Here is a 19,596-nt window from a genome sequence, read left to right as displayed (position 1 = left end):
TCAATGTCATTATTTTTTTACTTATTGAAAAATGACTGATAAGCAAATGCTGGGTGTAATGGTAGTTGGTTAATATCCTCTTCTGTGTGGTGACAACTGCATAAGTTTACTAATTAGAACCATCTGAGTATAGCAATTTTCATCATCTCAAATGCAGGATTCTTGTGCAATTTTGGAACAGATTTAACACAAGTAGCATTAGAACCAATCCATATTTCACTCATTTTGCACATTACAAAGGTGTTTTATCTGAGATATGCATTGACTATTGTTATAACCGTTATATGTATAGGGTATGATATACACTAACAACTTCCTGTTCTTCAATTTGGGCAATATACATACATTATGTTAGCACCTATCCTAGTTTACAGAGTTTACAATTCTATACTTGAATCATGTTTTTATTTTAATTTGCATTACCATCTGAAAACCATCCTTTCATATATGCATCATTTTTCTCAATGGTAAAGAACTTTAGGTTTTATTTGAGACTTTAACAAGTCTTCAACCACAACAGACATCTGAGTAGCAATGTATTTATGTGAAGCAAAAAAAAAAATAGCTTACAAAACTTAAACTTCAGAGATGGCTGATTACCAGCATGTCCCCATATTCCTCAAAATGTTGGAGCATCTGCCTTCAGCCTTCTGGCCCAGAATCTTCTGACAGACTTAAAGTAACAAAGGAATTCTTATGAAAGACTAGAAATTTCTGTCTTGGCTGAACCAAGCTTATGAATCTGCTGCACCTTGTGTTCTTTCCTGGACAGTATTTTTGTCTGTAGATGAATTAGAGCAATTCTCACCCAATGGCTATTATGCCAAACATGGAGCAACTCCATATAGAGATTATTATACTCAATATCCTCTGTAAACTATGATGGGGGTATTTTCAGGAGCTGACATGCCTAATAGTCAAAATTCTTATAATGCTGAAATGATAACTAATGCCAGATTCTGTGGATTGCTGATGTTTTTCAAGACAATCTATAGATTAAGTATGTCTGAATTGTTAAATGTTTTCTACACTTAGCTATTTCCATTTGAATAATATTGAAAACAATTCATCATAACTAAATCAGAATCTAATATAATCATCAGTTTACTATTTGTCCCTTAAATAGCATAAGTTAATGATTTTAAACAGTATATAATAGCATGTACAGAAGGACTGGATCTGAGGCTTGTATTGTTAAATGAGTGGTATAGGTACAATGCTTAAGTAAGAGTAATGATATTAATTTCAAATTTTAAAACAAGATATATATTAATACCAATGAAAATATTAAAGTTGTATTAATACATAAATTCTGTACCAATGCAAGAATTTATAATTCAAATTTGCAACAAATGCATAGATTCCTATTCATATATGTTTATGACTATACAATGCTTTGTTCAATATATTTAGTTACCCTTCCTGTTTATTTCCTCCTTGTTTTAAAGTAAGACCATTTCAAAATTACCCCTTAAAATAGCATCCTACAAATTACTTATAAAACCATCATAAACAGACACCCAAAATATGGGACCAGTGCTGGGAGCCAAGCATGCTCAGTCTCAGGAATACTTCTCAGGAATTCTCTGCTCATTATATGGCCCCTATGTCCAGAAAAATTAAGCCAGTTACAGCCTTGGGACACCTAGCCAGTTGTCTGTTCTTATCACTGTTACAGCCTCTGCCTCCAGCTCTCTGTTCTTATCAGAGTATACCTGAAATTTATGGTTTAAGGGTTATACGGAGGGTGGTGGCAATGATGGATTGTCCTGAGTAGCCTTCCTCCCTCCTTGACTTTCTAAGTCGCTGTTTTCTAAAATAAAGTTTGAGAGCTTGAACAGAACACAGACTTGCTTTCCTTCATTGCGCCTCCTGTCCCCCATTCTTTCGTCCCTTCCCAGGTCTACTCTGAACCCCTGCTGGCCAGAGCAGATCACAATGACTATACTCCACAAAAATCTTCCTCCTGCATTCAGGAACGAACTTTTTAAAGGGGATGGAAGGGGTAGCAAAATTATAATAAAATATTGGTTAGAATTAAGAAAGCTAGCTTTACCATTTGTTTTCCAGTCTCTGCATGCTTGGAAGACTCAGGGTTTGACTGACATTCTGCAATCTGTCTGAAAGGCTGATGAACTGAGTCCACTGTGAGTTAGCAGTAATTTTTGAAACTGTTCCTCAAAGCAAGTCTCTGGAAACAGCATCACAAGGCAGGTAGCTGGAATAGCAGGTCATCTCAGCCTCCCTGCAAATGATTCTTGTAAAGCAGAACATGCTGCAATATATGAATCTTACAACCAAGATTTTAGTACTATTAAGATCTTTGTATGCACTGTACAAAGTGCACAGATCAGCTAAGATGAAATGTTCCTCCTTGTTTGAGAAATTGAAAGACCAACTATCCATTCATGAGTTGTTTTCATCAATAACCAATAGTAGTAAATCTTCATTCATGCCATGTGAAAAATTTCACTATGAATCTTAACTGTTACATAACCAACAACATGTCTAGTTTTAGCTGAAGTGACATGTTTATGTCTAGACCAGTTACAGGGTTGTTCCCATGAGGAAGAATCAGGGAATCAAGTTTTCTGTTCAGTTTTTTTTTTCTCAAACTTTTCTTTTCTGTATCCAAGATCTTAAAAGGGTTCTTCCTCTGTTACAACTGATCTCCTTGTTCCAGTAACCCAAAATTATCAATTGTGTAGAATGATTCAATTAGCAGTTTCCTTTCTCTTCATCCCTGACCTCTTTCTCAAGGATTTCTCACATAACTACCAAGCTTACAACCACACATTTTGATAAAGAATTCAAAATAACCAAAACCATCTAAGTAACTGTTATCCTTTGAGACAGTGCTCCTCCCCTGTTATCCTGCCTTGTTCGTACATGAGAAAAAGGTCTATGTTCATAGAATTTTTCTGGCATAAGGTTATTCTTCCTATATCCTGCTCTTCATGTACATTTTGAGATCAAAATAGTCTATTTCTTTATCTATGCATACTTAAATTCTATATTCTATGGAACTGAATATCTCCATCAGTATTGTTATATATCTATACATCTATATTTATATACCCTTTCAATTTATGTAAGTTGAATACACCTCCTTTACTACGGATTTAAAATCAGATAAATTCCCTTCTATTTCTGTATAAGCCTATTTCCAGACTCTTAATTTGTCATACCTGGACTAGTCAATTCCAGCATTCCTGTGTAGCTCTTGGTCAAAGATCCCAAGGGCCTTCCCTGACAAAGACTTACGCAAATTTTCTTTAAAGCATTTTTTTCCATTCATTCTCCATTGTGTGGACATTAATTTCATTTAGTATAATTTGTTGAGATAGGGTTTCTTTCTATCTTTCTGCCTTTGTTTCCTATGATTGAGATCAAAGGCCTGGATTACTTTCTTTCACATATACTTTAAAATACTTAACCAATCACCACTATATATCTTTTATCCTTAAAATCAGTAAAACAAATGTCATCTATCTCTGTGTCCTTTGCTTAATAACAGGCAGGAAACCTCTCCCACCGACCTCTGTCTCTGCCTTCTGAGCAACCTCTCTTAGTACAATGGGGGCTTCCAGCACTTCTGAGCTCAAACACTTTGAGTCAGACAGAAATCTTTCAGAAGGGCCTGTGGTAAACCCCTGCCACCCAGCTTCCTGTGTTAGTTTGGGGAACTTTACTGTATCCCAGCTCATGCCAGGAACCCCAGAATTATGCCAAAGTTTCAGCACACCATTTTTTGTAGTTCTGAACCTGCACAACTTGGTAAGGACCTATGTGGCTCCAGAAAAATGAGTGACTATGCTAATAATCCAATTTCCCCCAGGAGATTAGGGAATCTCACATCATGGCCTGTTTTCCATTTGGGAAATTCCAATTAATTTTTAATACCTACAATCAAGCCTACAGGTGAGACACATTGTGCAGAGAAGGTTGGTTTTTTTGCTCTACAACTGGACACCACCTGCCTGAGTTCCTGGCTGCTCTAGAAAATGCTATGGCTTCTCAAATGAAACACAGACACACGCAGACTCACAGACACACAGAGTGCATTAGAAACCAATCCTGAGAGACACAGCCATAATACGGCAAATACATAGGTGAATGCCAGCAGCAAACCACTGAACTGAGAACAGGATCCCTGTAGAAGGAATGAGAGAAAGGACTGAAAGAGATGAAGGGGCTTGAAACCCCTTATGAACAACAACACCAACCAACCAGGGACTAAGGCACTACTCAAAGACTATACATGGACTGACCCTGGGCTCCAAATACGTAGGTAGCAATGAACAGCCAAGTAGGGGAACCAGTGGAAGGGGAAGCCCTTGGTCTTGCCTAGGCCGGACCCTCAGTGAATGGAATTGATGGGGGAAGGGTGGTAATGGGGGGTGGATGTGGAGGGGAACACCCATATAGAAAGGGAAGGAGAGGGATTAGGGGGATGTTGGCATGGAAACCGGTAAAGGGATTAAGATTTGAAATGTAAATAAGAAATACCCAATTTACTAAAGATAGGAAAAAAAAAAGAAACCAAACCACAATTGGGAAGAAGCAAAAAAGAAAAAAACAAGCACAATCCCTAAGTATTCCCGTTTTGTTATCACCTCTCATTTAATCATAAGATGAACATAACTTCATATTCCCAGGCAGACGAGAGTTGTGGACTTCCAATTGGTGCACCACCTTCCCTTACTCATATTTTATTTTTTTAAAAACATGACTGTCGCTGGAGAGATGGCTCAGCGGTTAAGAGCACCCGACTACTCTTCCAGAGGTCCTGAGTTCAATTCCCAACAACCACATGGTGGCTCACAACCATCTGTAAAGAGATCCGATGCCCCCTTCTGGTGTATCTGAAGACAGCTACAGTGTACTTATATATAAAAACATGACTGTCACTAAAAATGCCCTCTGCCATTTATGTTGTGTTCCTCAAAATATAACATTATTTTCTTACCACCATAGAACAAATGAATATCATTGATTAAACTATACCACCCACATCCTAAAACAGTTGACACTGAAAACTACATGAACACCTACAACTCAAACCTGCTTGGTGGAAAAATGTAGGAGAACTTGGCACAGATGTTTCTGTTTCCTCTTAGTTTTTTTATTTATTGTTTAAACTTTTTTCACAGTCCTGACTTATGCCCCTCCCAGGTCACCCTGTCAGAGTTAAATATCCTACACCTCCTCCTCCATCTCCAAGAGGATGTCCCCATCTCACCATCCCACTTTCTGTGGCCCTAAGTCTCTTGAGGGTTAGGTGTATCTTCTCTGAATGAGTCCAGACACAAATGTCTTCTGCTGTATGTGTTGGGGGGTCTCATATCATCATGTGCATGCTGCCTGGTTGGTTGCTCAGTGTCTGAGACATCCCAGGTGTCCAGGTCATTTGTCACTGCTGGTATTCCTATACGATCAGTCTTCAGGTTCTTCCAGGTTTTTCCTTATTCAACCACAGGAATCACCAGTTTCTCCCCATTGCTTGGGTGTAATTGTCTCTCTCTGACTCTTTTAGCTGCTTAGTTGGGCCTCTGAGAAGGCATGCATGATAGGCCCCTGTTTGTAAGCATACCATTGCATGAATAATAGTTTCAGACCATGGTACCTCCCTGAGCTGGTACCATATTTGGACCTCCTTTTTCTGAGGCTCTTTTCCATTTTTGTTCTTTCAAAGACAATTCTGGGTCAGAGGTTTTGACTGTGGGATGGCAGCTCTATCACACTCTGACTCACACTGAATAGTAGGCTGTCTCACTTGTCACAGTTTAGGACCTGAGTTCATTTTCTGACAATGATCCAGGAGCAGCTTTATTCCAATAAATTCCTGTCATTTTCTTCACCTAAGTTGTGCTGGATTTTAGAGGACCCCATTCCACAAAGGCTTTACCACATTGTTTATACACATATCTTTACAGTATGATTACTTTCATGATGATAAAGATTGTAGAAATGTGCAAATGATTCACTATGTTCAATGCATTCATAGGTTATTTTCCCCACTCTGGGATGATGAGGATGTGTGATGATTGAGAAGTCTTCTCTATCTTAAATGCATTAACATAGTTTCTCCACAGTATGGATTATTTCATGATGATGGAGACTATAGAAATCCCTGAAGGCTTCACAATATTAAATGAACTCATAGGATTTTATTAAATACACTGAGAACATTTCTCTACACTATGGTTTATTTTGTGCCTTTGAGTCTGACTGACATGTGAAAGCTTTACCATATAGCTTACATTCATAGGGTTTTTCACCTGTTTGTCTTCTGTTATGTATTTGAAGATGATTGCAATATACAAAGGCTTTTCCCATTGTTTGTATACATAGGGTTACTTTGTGTCTTCTTTTATTTGCTTGGAGAGTACTGTAATTGTCAAAAGGGTTACCATATTGCTTATATTCATAGGGTTTATATGCCGTGTGTATTATTTAATTTGCTAGGAGATGATTGTTTTGTGCAAAGGTTTTACCACATTACTTACAGTCAGAGCATTTCTCTTCACTACATGTTCTTTCATGGATTTGAAGATGAATGTGATGGAAAAGGACTTCAGTACATTGATGACATTCATTGGGTTTCTCCACTGAACGTGTTTATGTATTTGGAGTCCACTTCTTTGTGAAAAAGTTTTAAAACCACATTGAATACATTTCACAGTTTCCGTCTTGTATTATTTTGGAGATCTCTGCTTTGTGAAAAAGCTTTCACGCACTGGGTCCAGTCAAAGGTTTCCCTTAACTATATGTTTTTTTCCAGGTGAAGAGGTTTAATGAAAGAAGAAGAGTAAAAGAGAGGAGGAAAAAAGGCCAGCCATGAAAGGTGGAGGAAAGGGGTGGGGAGAGTAGGGACAAAGGAGAAGAGCAGAGAATAAAAGAGAGCAAAGAGCAAGACAGGTGTAAGAGCATATATGCTCTGTTATGCATGCGAAGACCACTGATTTTTTAAAAAGTTTAACCACACTGGTTACATTCACAGGGCTTTTCCTCTTAAGTGTGTTCTTTCGTGTGCTCGGAGATTACTCCTTCCTGCAAAGGATTTACCACACTGGTTACATTCAAAAGGTTTCTCTCCTGTATGTGTTTGTTTATGTTCTTGAAGAGACCATGTGACTGCAAAGGCTTTACCACATTGATTGCATTTATAGGGTTTCTCTCCTGTGTGCGTTCTTTTATGCTTTTGGAGATGACTGCTTTGTGCAAAGGCTTTACCACAATGGATACATTCATAGGGTTTCTCTCCTGTGTGCATTCTTTTATGGGTTTGCAGATGACTATTTTGTGCAAAGCCTTTACCACATTGGTTACATTCATAGGGTTTCTCTCCTGTATGTGTTCTTTTATGTGTTTGGAGAGCAAAGCTTCGTCCAAAGGCTTTACCACATTGGTTACATTCATAAGGTTTCTCTCCTGTATGTGTTCTTTTATGTATTTGGAGATCACCAATTTGTGCAAAGGCTTTAACACATTGATTACATTTATAGGGTTTCTCTCCTGTATGTGTTCTTTTATGTTTTTGGAGATCACCAATTTGTGCAAAGGCTTTAACACATTGCTTACATTTATAGGGTTTTTCTCCTGTATGTGTTCTTTTATGTATTTTGAGACTACATTTTTGTGATAAAGCTTTTCCACATTGGTTACATTCATAGGATTTCTCTCCATTTTCTGTTATTTCATACCTTTTGGTATGACTCTGGTGTGCAAAGGGTTTACCATATTGAAAAAAATCAGAGGGTTGCTTTCCAGTAAAACTTCTTTCATGCCTGCAAATACAATTGGCACATGTAAATTTTTCTCCCATTGATTATATTCATGTCTTTTTACCTCTATGAATTCATTTCAAATTTGGTTTAATTCTGAAGAGCAACATGATCTTGACATAATATTAGTTTCTTAACATTCAAAGGTGTTCCCTGTCATTATGGGTTTTCTTGTATGTTTGAAATTTGTGAAATAGGAAGAGCATTGATTACAGGACTCACATTTATCGCATAATTTTTCGATAATAGATTATTCACATCTTTGAAGACAACATTATGATCATAGAGCTTATGCACTCTGATTGCAAACATAAATTTTGCTCTCATGTAAGTAATACTATATTTGGAACATGAACCAATGCAAACAGAAAAATTTCTAAAACCCTAGTTCTCATGAAGAGATTCAGCTCTTAGAATTTGTAAATGCCCCAGTAATGGTCAAAAACTAATTATTCATAAACTCGTACTACATTAAGAAATTCTACTCAAAGTGGGGTCTAATGAGCATCTTCTAATTGTTCTGACGAAGATTGAGGTATGCTGTTTCTTTCACTGCTCCTGTGTTCACATGGCTTATATCCATCCTGACATATAACATCCATATTAAAAGAAGAAAAACAAGTGAAAGAGTTCCTCAGTACATTGACAACCTTCAATTTTTTTCCCTCATCCAGATGTAGCACAGGGATTAAGGTTTCTCAACAAAACTATTCATGAATATCATAAACTGGCCTATTCACTAAATTTAACAGTGTTATTACAAGTATACGGTTATCCACAGACTTACTATGCATTATTTCGTTATTACGAGGTTGTAGACATATACTTATGAACTAATAATATGTTTCCTTTTTGCAATAGGTAAGAGATGTGAGGTTGAACCTAGTGAAAGTTCTACGCTCTGTTTCTGCTGTGCTTGATTCAAATGGTCACATATCTGTCAAGCTATTCTTTCTGTGACTTCCTAATTAAGAAATGCCTTGCAAACATAAATTAGATACCCTACATTGGCGTATGTGTTTTCTGAGATTTAGTAATCATTCATAACTTAATGCAGTGCATATTTCATACTGTTGCTTTCCTTTAAAACTTGCATGACATATTAAAGTTTCTTGGGATACAATTTCTTATCAGCTTGCACATGACAATTACCTTCCATGTCTTCTAGAACTTTTAAAATATTCTTCAGTAGTTTGTTCTTTCCAAATGTAGCCTAAAATATGGTACCAGAGAAATTATGTTACATTGTTGGAAATTACAAAACATTTAAATTACTACCTTTAGTGAACTTTAGAACCATGACTGATTTATTCACCTCAGTTTCCCTCATTTTTAAGTGAAATTACAAAATCAAATACAAATATTCAAAACCAGCTGTGCCTACATTCTTCAAAGTAAAAAAAAAATAATTTCGTTATATTACCTGTAGCAGTAAGATTCCTACAGGTCTCTAGCATCACATGTTGGTAGAGACTCTTCTGAGAAGGATCCAGCCATGTCCACTCTTCCTGAGTGAAGTTCACATGCACATCATCATAGGTCACTACCTCCTAAAAGATCCAATACATGTGTACATAACGCAACATGATACAGCCTTCCAGTCTCCATCTGCACCCATAGTTGGGGCTGTCCCAAAGCACTCCAGACCTAAAACTTGCCTGAAGAGTTGGTCTGTGAGGAGGGTTCTCACTCCTAAGTCCACAAGGGAGACTTCACTTTCTCTCTCTGACTGCTCAAAGAGAGACCCACCAGGAGTGCACAGGGCACTGGAAAATCAGAACAACCTGGGATGGGATGTTTCCTTTCACTATCTGCTCCCAGAGCTGGAGCTGTCCCATGGTTCTCTAGACCACAAACCTGCTCACAGAGAGTTGGACTCCTAGGAGTACTCCCTCTCCTAAGCACACAGATGGGACCCCACTATTGAACCATAGATTGACCAAGGACTGAGCCACTGGAAACTTGCAGGCACTGCAGCTGTAGGACGGCCTGGGAGAGGACCCATCTGATCTCCATCTGTGCCCAGAGCAAAGCCTGTGTCATAGCGCTCCAAACTCAAAACAAGCCCAGAGTACACGTCTCACAGGAGTGCTCTCATTCCTAAGATCAGAGGAAGACGGGTTTGCCGGAGGAACAAGCTCCTGTTAGAAACAGCAAGACCAACTAACATCAGCAATAACCAGATGGCAAGAGGCAAGCCCAAGAACCTAGCAACAGAAACCAAGACTACTTGTCATCATCACAACCCAGTTTTCCCACCATAGCAAGTACTGGATATACCAACATACCAGCAAAGTAAGATTTGCGTTTAAATACACATCTCATGTTCATGATAGAGGACTTTAACAAGGACATAAATAACTCCCTGAAAGCAATACAGAACGTGTGTCTACAAGTAATGTTAAAGAGAAAACACAAAAATCCCCTAAACAGTTACAGAAAAAACATAAAGAAAGAGGTGAAGAAAATGAACAAAACCATCCAGAATCTAAAAATGTAAATTGAAACAATAAATAAATCACAAGGAGAGACAATCGGGGAGATAGAAAACCTAGGAAGGAGATCAGGAGTCATAGACGCATCACCAACAAAATATAAGGGATTGAAGAGAGAATCTTGGGGCATAATATAACGTAGGAAACATTGCCACAACAGTCAAAGATAATGCAAAAAACACAAAAGGCTTGGAAGCCAAAACATCCAGGAATTCAAGAACATAATGAGAAGACCAAACATAAGGTAGTAGTTATCTAAAACAGGGAAGGTTTCAAACTTAAAGGGACAGTAAATATCTTCAACAATGTTTCCTTTTTTTTAATTGGGTATTTCTTATTTACGTTTCAAATGTTATTCCCTTTCCCAGTTTAATATCCATAAGTCCCCTAACACCTCCCCCTCTCCTTCTATAAGGATGTTCCCTTCCCCATTCAACATCCCTTACCCCTCCAACCCAAATTAACCCCTACTCGGGGGCGAGGGTCGAACCTTGGAAGGACAAAGGGTTTCTCCTTCCATTGATGCCCATCAATGCCATCTTTTGCTACATATGCAGTTGGAGCCATGGGTCAGTCCATGTATAGTCTTTGGGTAGTAGTTTAATACCTGGAAGCTCTGATTGATTGACGTTGTTCTCAGGGGGTGGCAAGCCCCTTCAGACCTTTTGATCTTTCTCTAATTCCTCCAACAGAGGTCCCATTCTCAGTTCAGGGGTTTGCTACTAGCTTTTGCCTCTGTATTTAACATATTCCAACTCTGTCTCCCAGGAGAGATCTATATCCAATTCTTGTAAGCATGCACTTCTTAGCTTCATCCATCTTATCTAGTTGTGGTTGCTGTATATATATATATATATATATATATATGGGCCACATGTGGGGCAGGGTATGAATGGTCATTCCTTCAGTCTCTGCTCTAAACTTCTCCACCTTATCCATTCCTACGGATATTTTTGGTCCCCTTTTAAAGAAAGAGTGAAGCATCCTCATTTTGGTAATCCTTCTTTTTGAGTTTCAAGTGGTCCGTGGATTGCATCGTGGGTAATTTGAGCTTTTGGCCTAATATCCACTTATCATTGAGTGCACACAATGTGGGTTTTTTGTTTGTTTGTTTGTTTGTTTTGTTTTGCTTTGCTTTGCTTTTTCTGTGATTGGACTACCTCACTCAATATTTTCTAGTTCATTCCATTTGCCTATGAATCTCATGAAATCATTGTTTTTCATAGCTGAGTAGTACTACATTGTGTAGATGTACCTCATTTTCTGTTTCCATTCCTCTGTTGAAGTGCATCTCTGTTCTTTCCAGCTCCTGGCTCTTAGGAATAAGGTTGCTATGAACATAGTGTAGCATGTGTGTTTGTTGTATGTTGGAGCATCTTTTGAGTATATGCCTAGGAGAGGTATAGGTGGGTCTGCAGATAGTACAATATCCAATTTTCTGGAGAGCCTCCAGATGGATTTCCACAGAATTTGTACCAGTTTGCAATCCCACCAACAATGGAAGAGTGTTCCCCTTTCTCCACATCCTTGCCAGTATCTGCTGTCCCTTGAGATTTTTATCCTAGCTATTCTGAGTTGTGTGAGGAGGAAACGCATGGATGTTTTGATTTGCATTTCCCTGATGACTAATGATATTGGACATTACACTACCTGAGGACCCAGCTATATCCCTCCTGGACATATACCCAAAAGATGCTCCAACATACACCAAAGACACATGCTCCACTATGTTCACAGAAGCCTTATTTATAATAGCCAGAAGCTGGAAAGAACCCAGATGCCCTTCAACAGAAGAATGGATTAAAAAAATGTGGTACATCTACACAATGGAGTACTACTCAGCTATCAAAAACAATGACTTCATGAATTCCATAGGCAAATGGAATGAACTAGAAAATATCATCCTGAGTTAGGTAACTCACTCACAGAAAAACACACTTGGTATGAACCCATTGATAAGTGGATATTAGCCAAAAAGCTCGAGTTACCGAAGATGTAATCCACAGACCACAGGAAGCTCATGAAGAAGGATGACCAAAATGTGGATGTTCCCACTCCTTCTTAAAAGGGGAAAAATATCCATAGGAGGGGACATGGAAGTAAAGTTTAGAGCAGTGACTGAAGGGATGGTCATTCAGAGCCTGCCCCACATGTATGTATGTATGTGTGTGTGTGTATATGTGTGTGTGTGTGTGTATGTGTGTGTGTGTGTGTGTGTGTGTGTGTGTGTGTGTGTGTGTGTGTGTGTGTATATACACACAAGCACCAACACTAAGTAAGATTGATGAAACTAAAAAATGCATGCTGCTGAAAGGGACTGGATATAGATATCTCCTGAGAGACACATCCAGAGCATGTCCAATACAGAGGTCAGTGCTAGCAGCAAACCACAGAACTGAGACCAGGATCCCCTTAGGGGGAATTAGAGGAAGTATTGAAAAAGTTGAAGGAGCTTGCAACCCCATAAAAACAACAATGTCAACCAACCAGAACTTCCAGGTACTAAACCACTACCGAAAGACTGACCCAGGGCTCCAACTACATATGCAGCAGAGAATAGACTTGTTGGGGCACCAGTGGAAGGGGAAGCCCTTGGTCCTGACAACATTGGACCCCCGCTGCAGGAAAATATGGGGGGCAGTAAGGGGATGTATGGGAGGGAATACCCATATGGGGGAGGGGGAGGGGAGGAGAGGGGAGGAGAGGGGAGGGGAGTTTATGGAGACAAAACTGGCAAGGGGAATAACATTTAAAATGTAAGTAAAGAAATATATCTAATCAAAAATTTTAAAAGAGAATTTAATGAAACTGAAGACACAACCTACCCAAACTTATGCACCAAAATGAAATCAGTGCTAAGAGGAGAACTCAAAGATCTGAATGCCTCGAAAAAGAAATGAGAGAAAGCATAAACTAGCAGCTTGACAGCACAACTGAAAACTCTAGAACAAAAAGAAGCAAATACACCCAAGAGGAGTAGACAGCATGAAATGGTGACTCTTGGTGCTGAAATCTACCAAGTAAAAACAAAAAGAACTATATAGAGAATCAATACAACCATTGCCTTGTTCTTTGAGCAAATCATCAAGATGGAAAAACACTTAGCCAGACTCACCAGAGGGCACAGTGACAGTATCCAAATTAACAACATCAGAAATGTAAAGCAAGACAAAACAACAGAAACTGAGAAAGATAAAAAAAAAATCACATCCAACTACAAATAACTCAATAAATCTGGAACATCAGGAGAATGTGGACAATTTTCGATACATATACCAGGTACCAAACTTAAATCAAGATCATATAAAGCATTTACACAGTTCGATAAGCCCTGAAGAAAGAGTAAGATTCATTAAAAGGCTCTCAAAGCCCAGAACCAGATGGGTTTAGTGCAGAATTCTTTCAGACCATCATAGAAGACCTTATCACAGTACTTTCCAAACTACTCCACAAAATAGAAATAGAAGAAATCTTACCCAATTCTTTCTATGAAGCCATAATTATGCTTATACCTAAACCACACAAAAACCCAACAGAGAAAGAGAACTCCAGAACAATTTCCCTTATGGATATCTATGAGAAAATACTCAATAAAATTCTCACAAATCAAATCTAAGAACCCATCAAAATAATCATCCATCTTGTTCAAGTAGGCTTCTTCCCAGGAATGCAGGGATGGTTCAGTTTATGTAATTCCAACAATGTAATCCACTATATGAACGAACTCAAAAACAAAAACCACATGATCATCTCATTAGATATTAAGAAAGCATTTGGCAAAATTCAACACCCCTGCATGATAAAAGTCTTGAAAATATCAGGAACTGAAGTCCTATATCTAAACATAGTAAAAACAATATACAGCAAACTTGTAGCCAATATCAAACTAAATGGGGAGAAACTTGAAGCAATCCCACTAAATTCAGGAAGTAGACAAGACTTCCTTCTCTCCCTAACTATTCAATATATTAATTGAATTCCTAGCCATATAAATTAGACAACAAAAAGGGGTGAAAGGGAATCAGATTGGAAAGGAAGGAGTCAAAATATTGCTAATTGCATAGGATATGTTAGTATATTAAGTTACCTCAAAAATTCCACCTGAAATTTCCTAAATCTGATAAACAACTTCAGCAAAGTGGCTGGATATAACATTATCTCAAAAATATCAGTAGACTTTCTCCCCTCAAAGGATAAATAGGCTGAGAAAGAAATCTGGAAAACAACCCCGTTTACTATAGTGATAAATAATATAAAACACCTCAGAGTGAATATAACCTAGCAAGAGAAAGGAAGGTATGTATGACAAGAAATTCAAGTCTCTGAAGAAAGAAATCAAAGAAAATCTCAAAAGGTGAAAGGTTCTCCCATGCTCATGGATCGGCAGGATTAACATACTAAAAATGGCAATCTTAATGTAAGCAATCTACAAAATCAATGCAGTCCTCATCAAAACTCCAACTCAATTCTTCATAAATTTAGATGCATGAATTTGCAAACACATTTGGAATAACAAAAAACCCAGGATAGCCAAAACTATTACCAACAATAAAGAAGTTTTAAGGGACACTTAATGATAGAGGTCAATTAATTCTGTTGGTTTACTTTTGAAGTTCTTATTACTTCCAGATTACTCAATTCCTCCTAGAAATATTCCAAAAATCCTGGAGCTCCTTCCACTCCTTTCACCATACTGTACAGCTGCAGCCTGGAGCCTCTAAGAGGACAGATATGCTAGGCCCCTGTCTGTCAGGATGCAGAGTATCATTAATGCTGTCAGGGATTGGTTCTTGTCCATGGGATGGGTCTGAAGTTGGACCAGTCATTGGTTGGCCACTCCCTCAGACCCCACTCCTTCTTTGTCCCTGCACCTCCTGTAGGCAGGAAGGTTTATAGATGGGTTAGTATGATCGTTCCTTCATTGGGAACCCTGTCATGCTCAGGAGGTGGTCAATTCAGACTCCATATCACACACTCCTTGGAATGAGTCTCAGGTACAAACACTCTCATATATTCCATGGAGCATCCCCCATTCCTGGTTCCTGGCACATCCTAGAGAAGCCCTTCCCCAGGCTTCTATTCCTTCTGGAGATGCCCTCTACCTCCTCACATCTGTCATCATCCAATGTGTTGGGCTTCCTTGGTAGGGTCACAGCACTCAGGACACTGGGGAGGCAGAGAAAATGCAGCACTGCATACATTTTTGAATTCTCCAGCACCATTTACAGGCAAGCAGAATAAAAATTTCTCACAATTTCTAAATCACAACAGCTTCTATTGCACAAATTCTTTAAAGGGGAAAGATGGGGTAGGAAAATTAGAAAAAAATATTGGTTAAAATTAAGAAAAGTAGCTTTACCATTTGTTTTCCAGTCTCTGCATGCTTTGAAGTCTCAGGGTTGGACTGAAGTTCTGTCTGAAAGGCTGATGAACTGAGTCCAGTTTGAGCCTGCAACACTTTCTGAAATTGTTCTGGAAGCGAGTCTCTGGAAACAACACAAGGCAGGTAGCTGAAATAGCAGGACATCTCAGCTCTCCTGTAAATGATTCTTCTCAAAGCAGAATATTCAACAATATATAAATCTGACAACCAAGATTTTAGTACTATTAAGATCTTTCCATGCATTGTGCAAGGTGCACAGATCAGCTAAGATGAAACTTTGCTCCTTGTTGAGAAGCTGAAAGAGAACTATACTTTTGAGTTAATTTGTTCAATAATCAATTGTAATAAATCTTCACTAATGCTAAGTGAAGGATTTCATTATGAATCTTAACTGCTACACAAACAGCAACATGTCTAATTTCAGCTGAAGTTTTGGGTAGAGACATTTTTATGTCTAGACCAGTTACAGGGCTGTTCCCATGAGGAACAATCAGCAAATCAAGTTTTCTGTACTGTTTGATCCTCTCAAACTTTTCTACTTTTTAGCCAAGACACTAAGGGTGTCTTCCCCTGTCTTTTCTGCTCCCTATCATCCTGGAAGAGGTCCTAAGCCTTTGCTTTCCTGCTGTGAGCTCAAATATACAGGCTCGCTCCCATAATACCATGTCCTTGGTCCAGTAACCCCAAATCATCAATGGGATAGATTCATTCAATTAGCAGTCTCCTTTATCTTCAACCTTGACCTCTTTTGACCTTTCCTGAGGACTTTCAATATATAGACCAAATTTATAATGACACATTTTGATAAATAATTCAAAACAATCTCAGTACTTGTTATCGTTCTTGGAGGCAGTGCTCCTCCACTATGTCCTTTCTTGTCCTTACATGAGAAAAAGGCCTAAGTTTATAGTATTTGTGTGGCATAAGGTTATTCTACAACTGAGCTAAATCCCCAACCCCTCCAATTAACTTTTAATACTGAAATCAAGCCTACAGTTGAGACATGTTCTGTAGAGGTGGTTGGTTACTTGGCTCTACAACTGGACACTATGTGCCCAAGTTCTTGGCTGCCATGGCAAATGGGTATTCTCAAAAGAAAGACAGACAGACAGACAGATACACACACACTTTTTTTTTCTTTTTTTCGGAGCTGGGGACCGAACCAAGGGCCTTGTGCTTCCTAGGCAAGCGCTCTACCACTGAGCTAAATCCACAACCCCCCCCACACACATTTTAATATGCATAAATCACATTTTCATATGAATAAATCAGCTCAGTACCTGTGCTACTCCCAATTTCCACATTGCTAATGCTTCCCTGTGATAGTCCTAACTGATTGCTTACTAAAATCTATATCCCATCTTTGATACTCAGAACCAACCTGGGGAGACACCACTGAGGGTACTCTGTCTTTCTCAGCACTCAAATCTGCATCCAATTCCTTTCCTGGCTTGGTGATCTCCCTTTGTCCCCTTGCCCTTGAATCCAAGGGTGATTCCTCTGTCCCTGCCTAGACATTGACTTCTGTCAATTTTAACAATTAGAACCAGCTGCGGATAGGGAATCTCAGCTTCTCAAATGCAGGAATTAGGAACCAATTAGCACAAGAGTGCATTAGAACCAGTCCACACCAATTGGGAAAATGCACCAAACATGCAAAGCCCCAAGTATATTCTTTTCTTTTAATCATCCTGCATTTAATCCTATGGTGAAACTAAATTTCAGTTCAAAGGCAGAGGGGAGTTGTGTACTTCACATTGGTGGCCACCTTTCCTTACTCATCATTTTGTTTTTGAAAACATAATAACTGTCTCTGACAAAGCCCTAGGGTATTTATCTTGTGCTCCTCAAAACATAACACATGTTCCCTAACACCAAAGAATAAATGCATATCATTGACTAAATTGTAACACCCACATCTTAAAACAGTTGACACTGTAAACTACATAAGCACCTACCCCTTGGGAAAATGTAGCTGAACTTGGCACAAATGTGTTTCTTCTTTATTTTTTATTTATTGCTTAATTTTTTTCATTACATACTTATCCCCCTCCCAGTCACCCTGACTGTTCCACATCCCACACCTCCTCCCCAAATCCCTAAGAGGATGTCCCCATCCAAACATTCCACTTTCTGTGGCCCCAAGTCTCTTGACAGATGCATATATCTTCTCTGAATGAGTCCAGACACAAATGTCCTCTACTGTACGTGTTGGGGGCCTCCCAGAATCACATGTAGGCTGTGGAGTTGGTTGCTCAATGTCTGAGACATACCAATTGACACTGCTGGTATTCATGTGCGATCAATCGCCAGGTTCCTCCAGGTTTCTCCTAATTCAACCACAGAGATCACCAGTTTCTGCCCATCGGTTGGGTGTAAATGTCTCCATCTGACTCTTTTAGCTGGTGATGGGCCTTTCAGAAGGCAGTCATGATAGGCCCCTATTTGTAAGCATACCATACAATGAACAATAGTGTCAGACCTTGGTACGTCCCACTGAGCTGGAACCCATTTGGAGCTCCTTTTGCTCAGGCTCTTCTCCATTTTTTGTTCTTCCAGTTCTTTTGACAGGCAAAACTCTGTGTCAGATATTTGGATTGTGGGGTGGCAGCCCAATAACATTCTGGCTCACAGTGGTCAGGCAGGTGTCTTACTTGTCACAGTTTAGGCTCTCAGTGCATTCTCCTGCCATGATCCAGGAGCAGCTTTATTACAGTAAATTCTTGCCATTCTCATCACCTGTGTTTAAGTTCTGTTGGGTTTGTGTCAACCCCATTCCACAGAGGCTTTACCACATTGCTTCTACTTATATCTTTACAGTATGATTACTTTCATGACGATAAAGACTGTAGAAATGTGCAAAAGCTTCACCATGTTCAATGCCTTCATAGTTTTTTTTTTCATGACGATGGTGTGTGAAAATTGAAAAGACTTCATCATATTAAATACACTTACATAATTTCTCTCCAGTACAGATTGTTTCATGTTGATGAAGACTATGGAACTACCTGAAGGCTTCACCTTACATGTGCTCATAGGATTTTATTAAATACACTCACAGCATTTCTCTAAACAATGGTTTATTTTGTGCCTTTGAATATGACTGAAATGCGAAGGCTTTACCACTTTGCTTATATCCACAGGGTTTCCCTCCTGTTTGTATTCTTTATGTATTTGAAAAATGATTGCTCATTCAAACACAGAGGCTTAATCTCATTGATTATATTAACAGGGTTTCTCTTGAGTGTGTCTTCTTTTATTTACTCGGAAAGTACTGTTACTTGCAAAAGGTTCACCACATTTCTTACATTCGTAGGGTTCCTATCCAGTGTGTAAAATTTTATGTGCTAGAAAATGACTGTTTTGAGCAAAGGCTTTCCCACATTAGTTACAGTCAGAGTATTTCTTTCGAGTACAAATTCATTTATGCAGTTGAAGATGATTGTGATGTGAAAGGGCTCCAGAACATTTAAGACATTCATAGGGTTTCTCTTCTGTATGTGACTGTTTATGATTTGGAGGCCACTGCTTTTTGAAAATGATTAAAAACCACATTGGTTTCATTCAAAAAGTTTCTCTCAGGTTTGTATACTTTTAAGATTTTAGAGACCACTGCTTTACCATATTGGTTACAGTTAAAAGGCTTCCCTCCTGTATGGTTTCTGTTATGTCTTTGTAGATGATTCTTTTGGTCAACAACTTTAGCATATTGATTACATCCATACGGTTTCTCTCTTGTTGTGTTCGTTTATGTACTTGAAGATGACCAACTCCTGCAAAGGCTTTACCACATTGCTCATATCCATGGGATTTCTCTCCTTGTGCTGTCTTTTATGATTTTGGAGATGACCGCTTTGTGCAAAGACTTTGCCACATTGGTTACATTCATAGGGTTTCTCTCCTGTATGGTTTGTTTTATGATTTTGGAGAT

General features: G+C 38.7%; 1 protein-coding gene across 15 annotated transcripts in view; it reads right to left on the bottom strand.

Annotated features, from left to right (window-relative positions):
* The window catches only part of Zfp931 (zinc finger protein 931), an 87,734-nt gene that overhangs the window by 43,891 nt on the left and 24,247 nt on the right, over positions 1-19,596 (bottom strand). For 8 of the 15 annotated variants that reach the window (XR_015680228.1, XR_015680230.1, XR_015680225.1 and 5 more), the window contains 4 exons: positions 15,642-15,768; positions 9,211-9,337; positions 8,940-9,000; positions 7,707-7,790 (listed from right to left, as the gene is read on the bottom strand). Coding sequence is in view for 11 of the 15 variants with exons in the window: in XM_087645891.1 (XP_087502017.1) it covers positions 7,707-7,790; positions 8,940-9,000; positions 9,211-9,337; positions 15,642-15,768 (399 nt within the window). In the remaining 4 variants the exon portion in view is untranslated. 15 annotated transcript variants of the gene reach the window in all.

Source organism: Rattus norvegicus, chromosome 3 (assembly GCF_021556685.1).
Source record: "Rattus norvegicus strain SHRSP/BbbUtx chromosome 3, alternate assembly SHRSP_T2T, whole genome shotgun sequence".
In the NCBI taxonomy this organism is placed as follows: Eukaryota; Metazoa; Chordata; class Mammalia; order Rodentia; family Muridae; genus Rattus; species Rattus norvegicus.
Note: the sequence above shows the minus strand (reverse complement) of the source record. Positions and strands in the feature narration are given on the sequence as shown.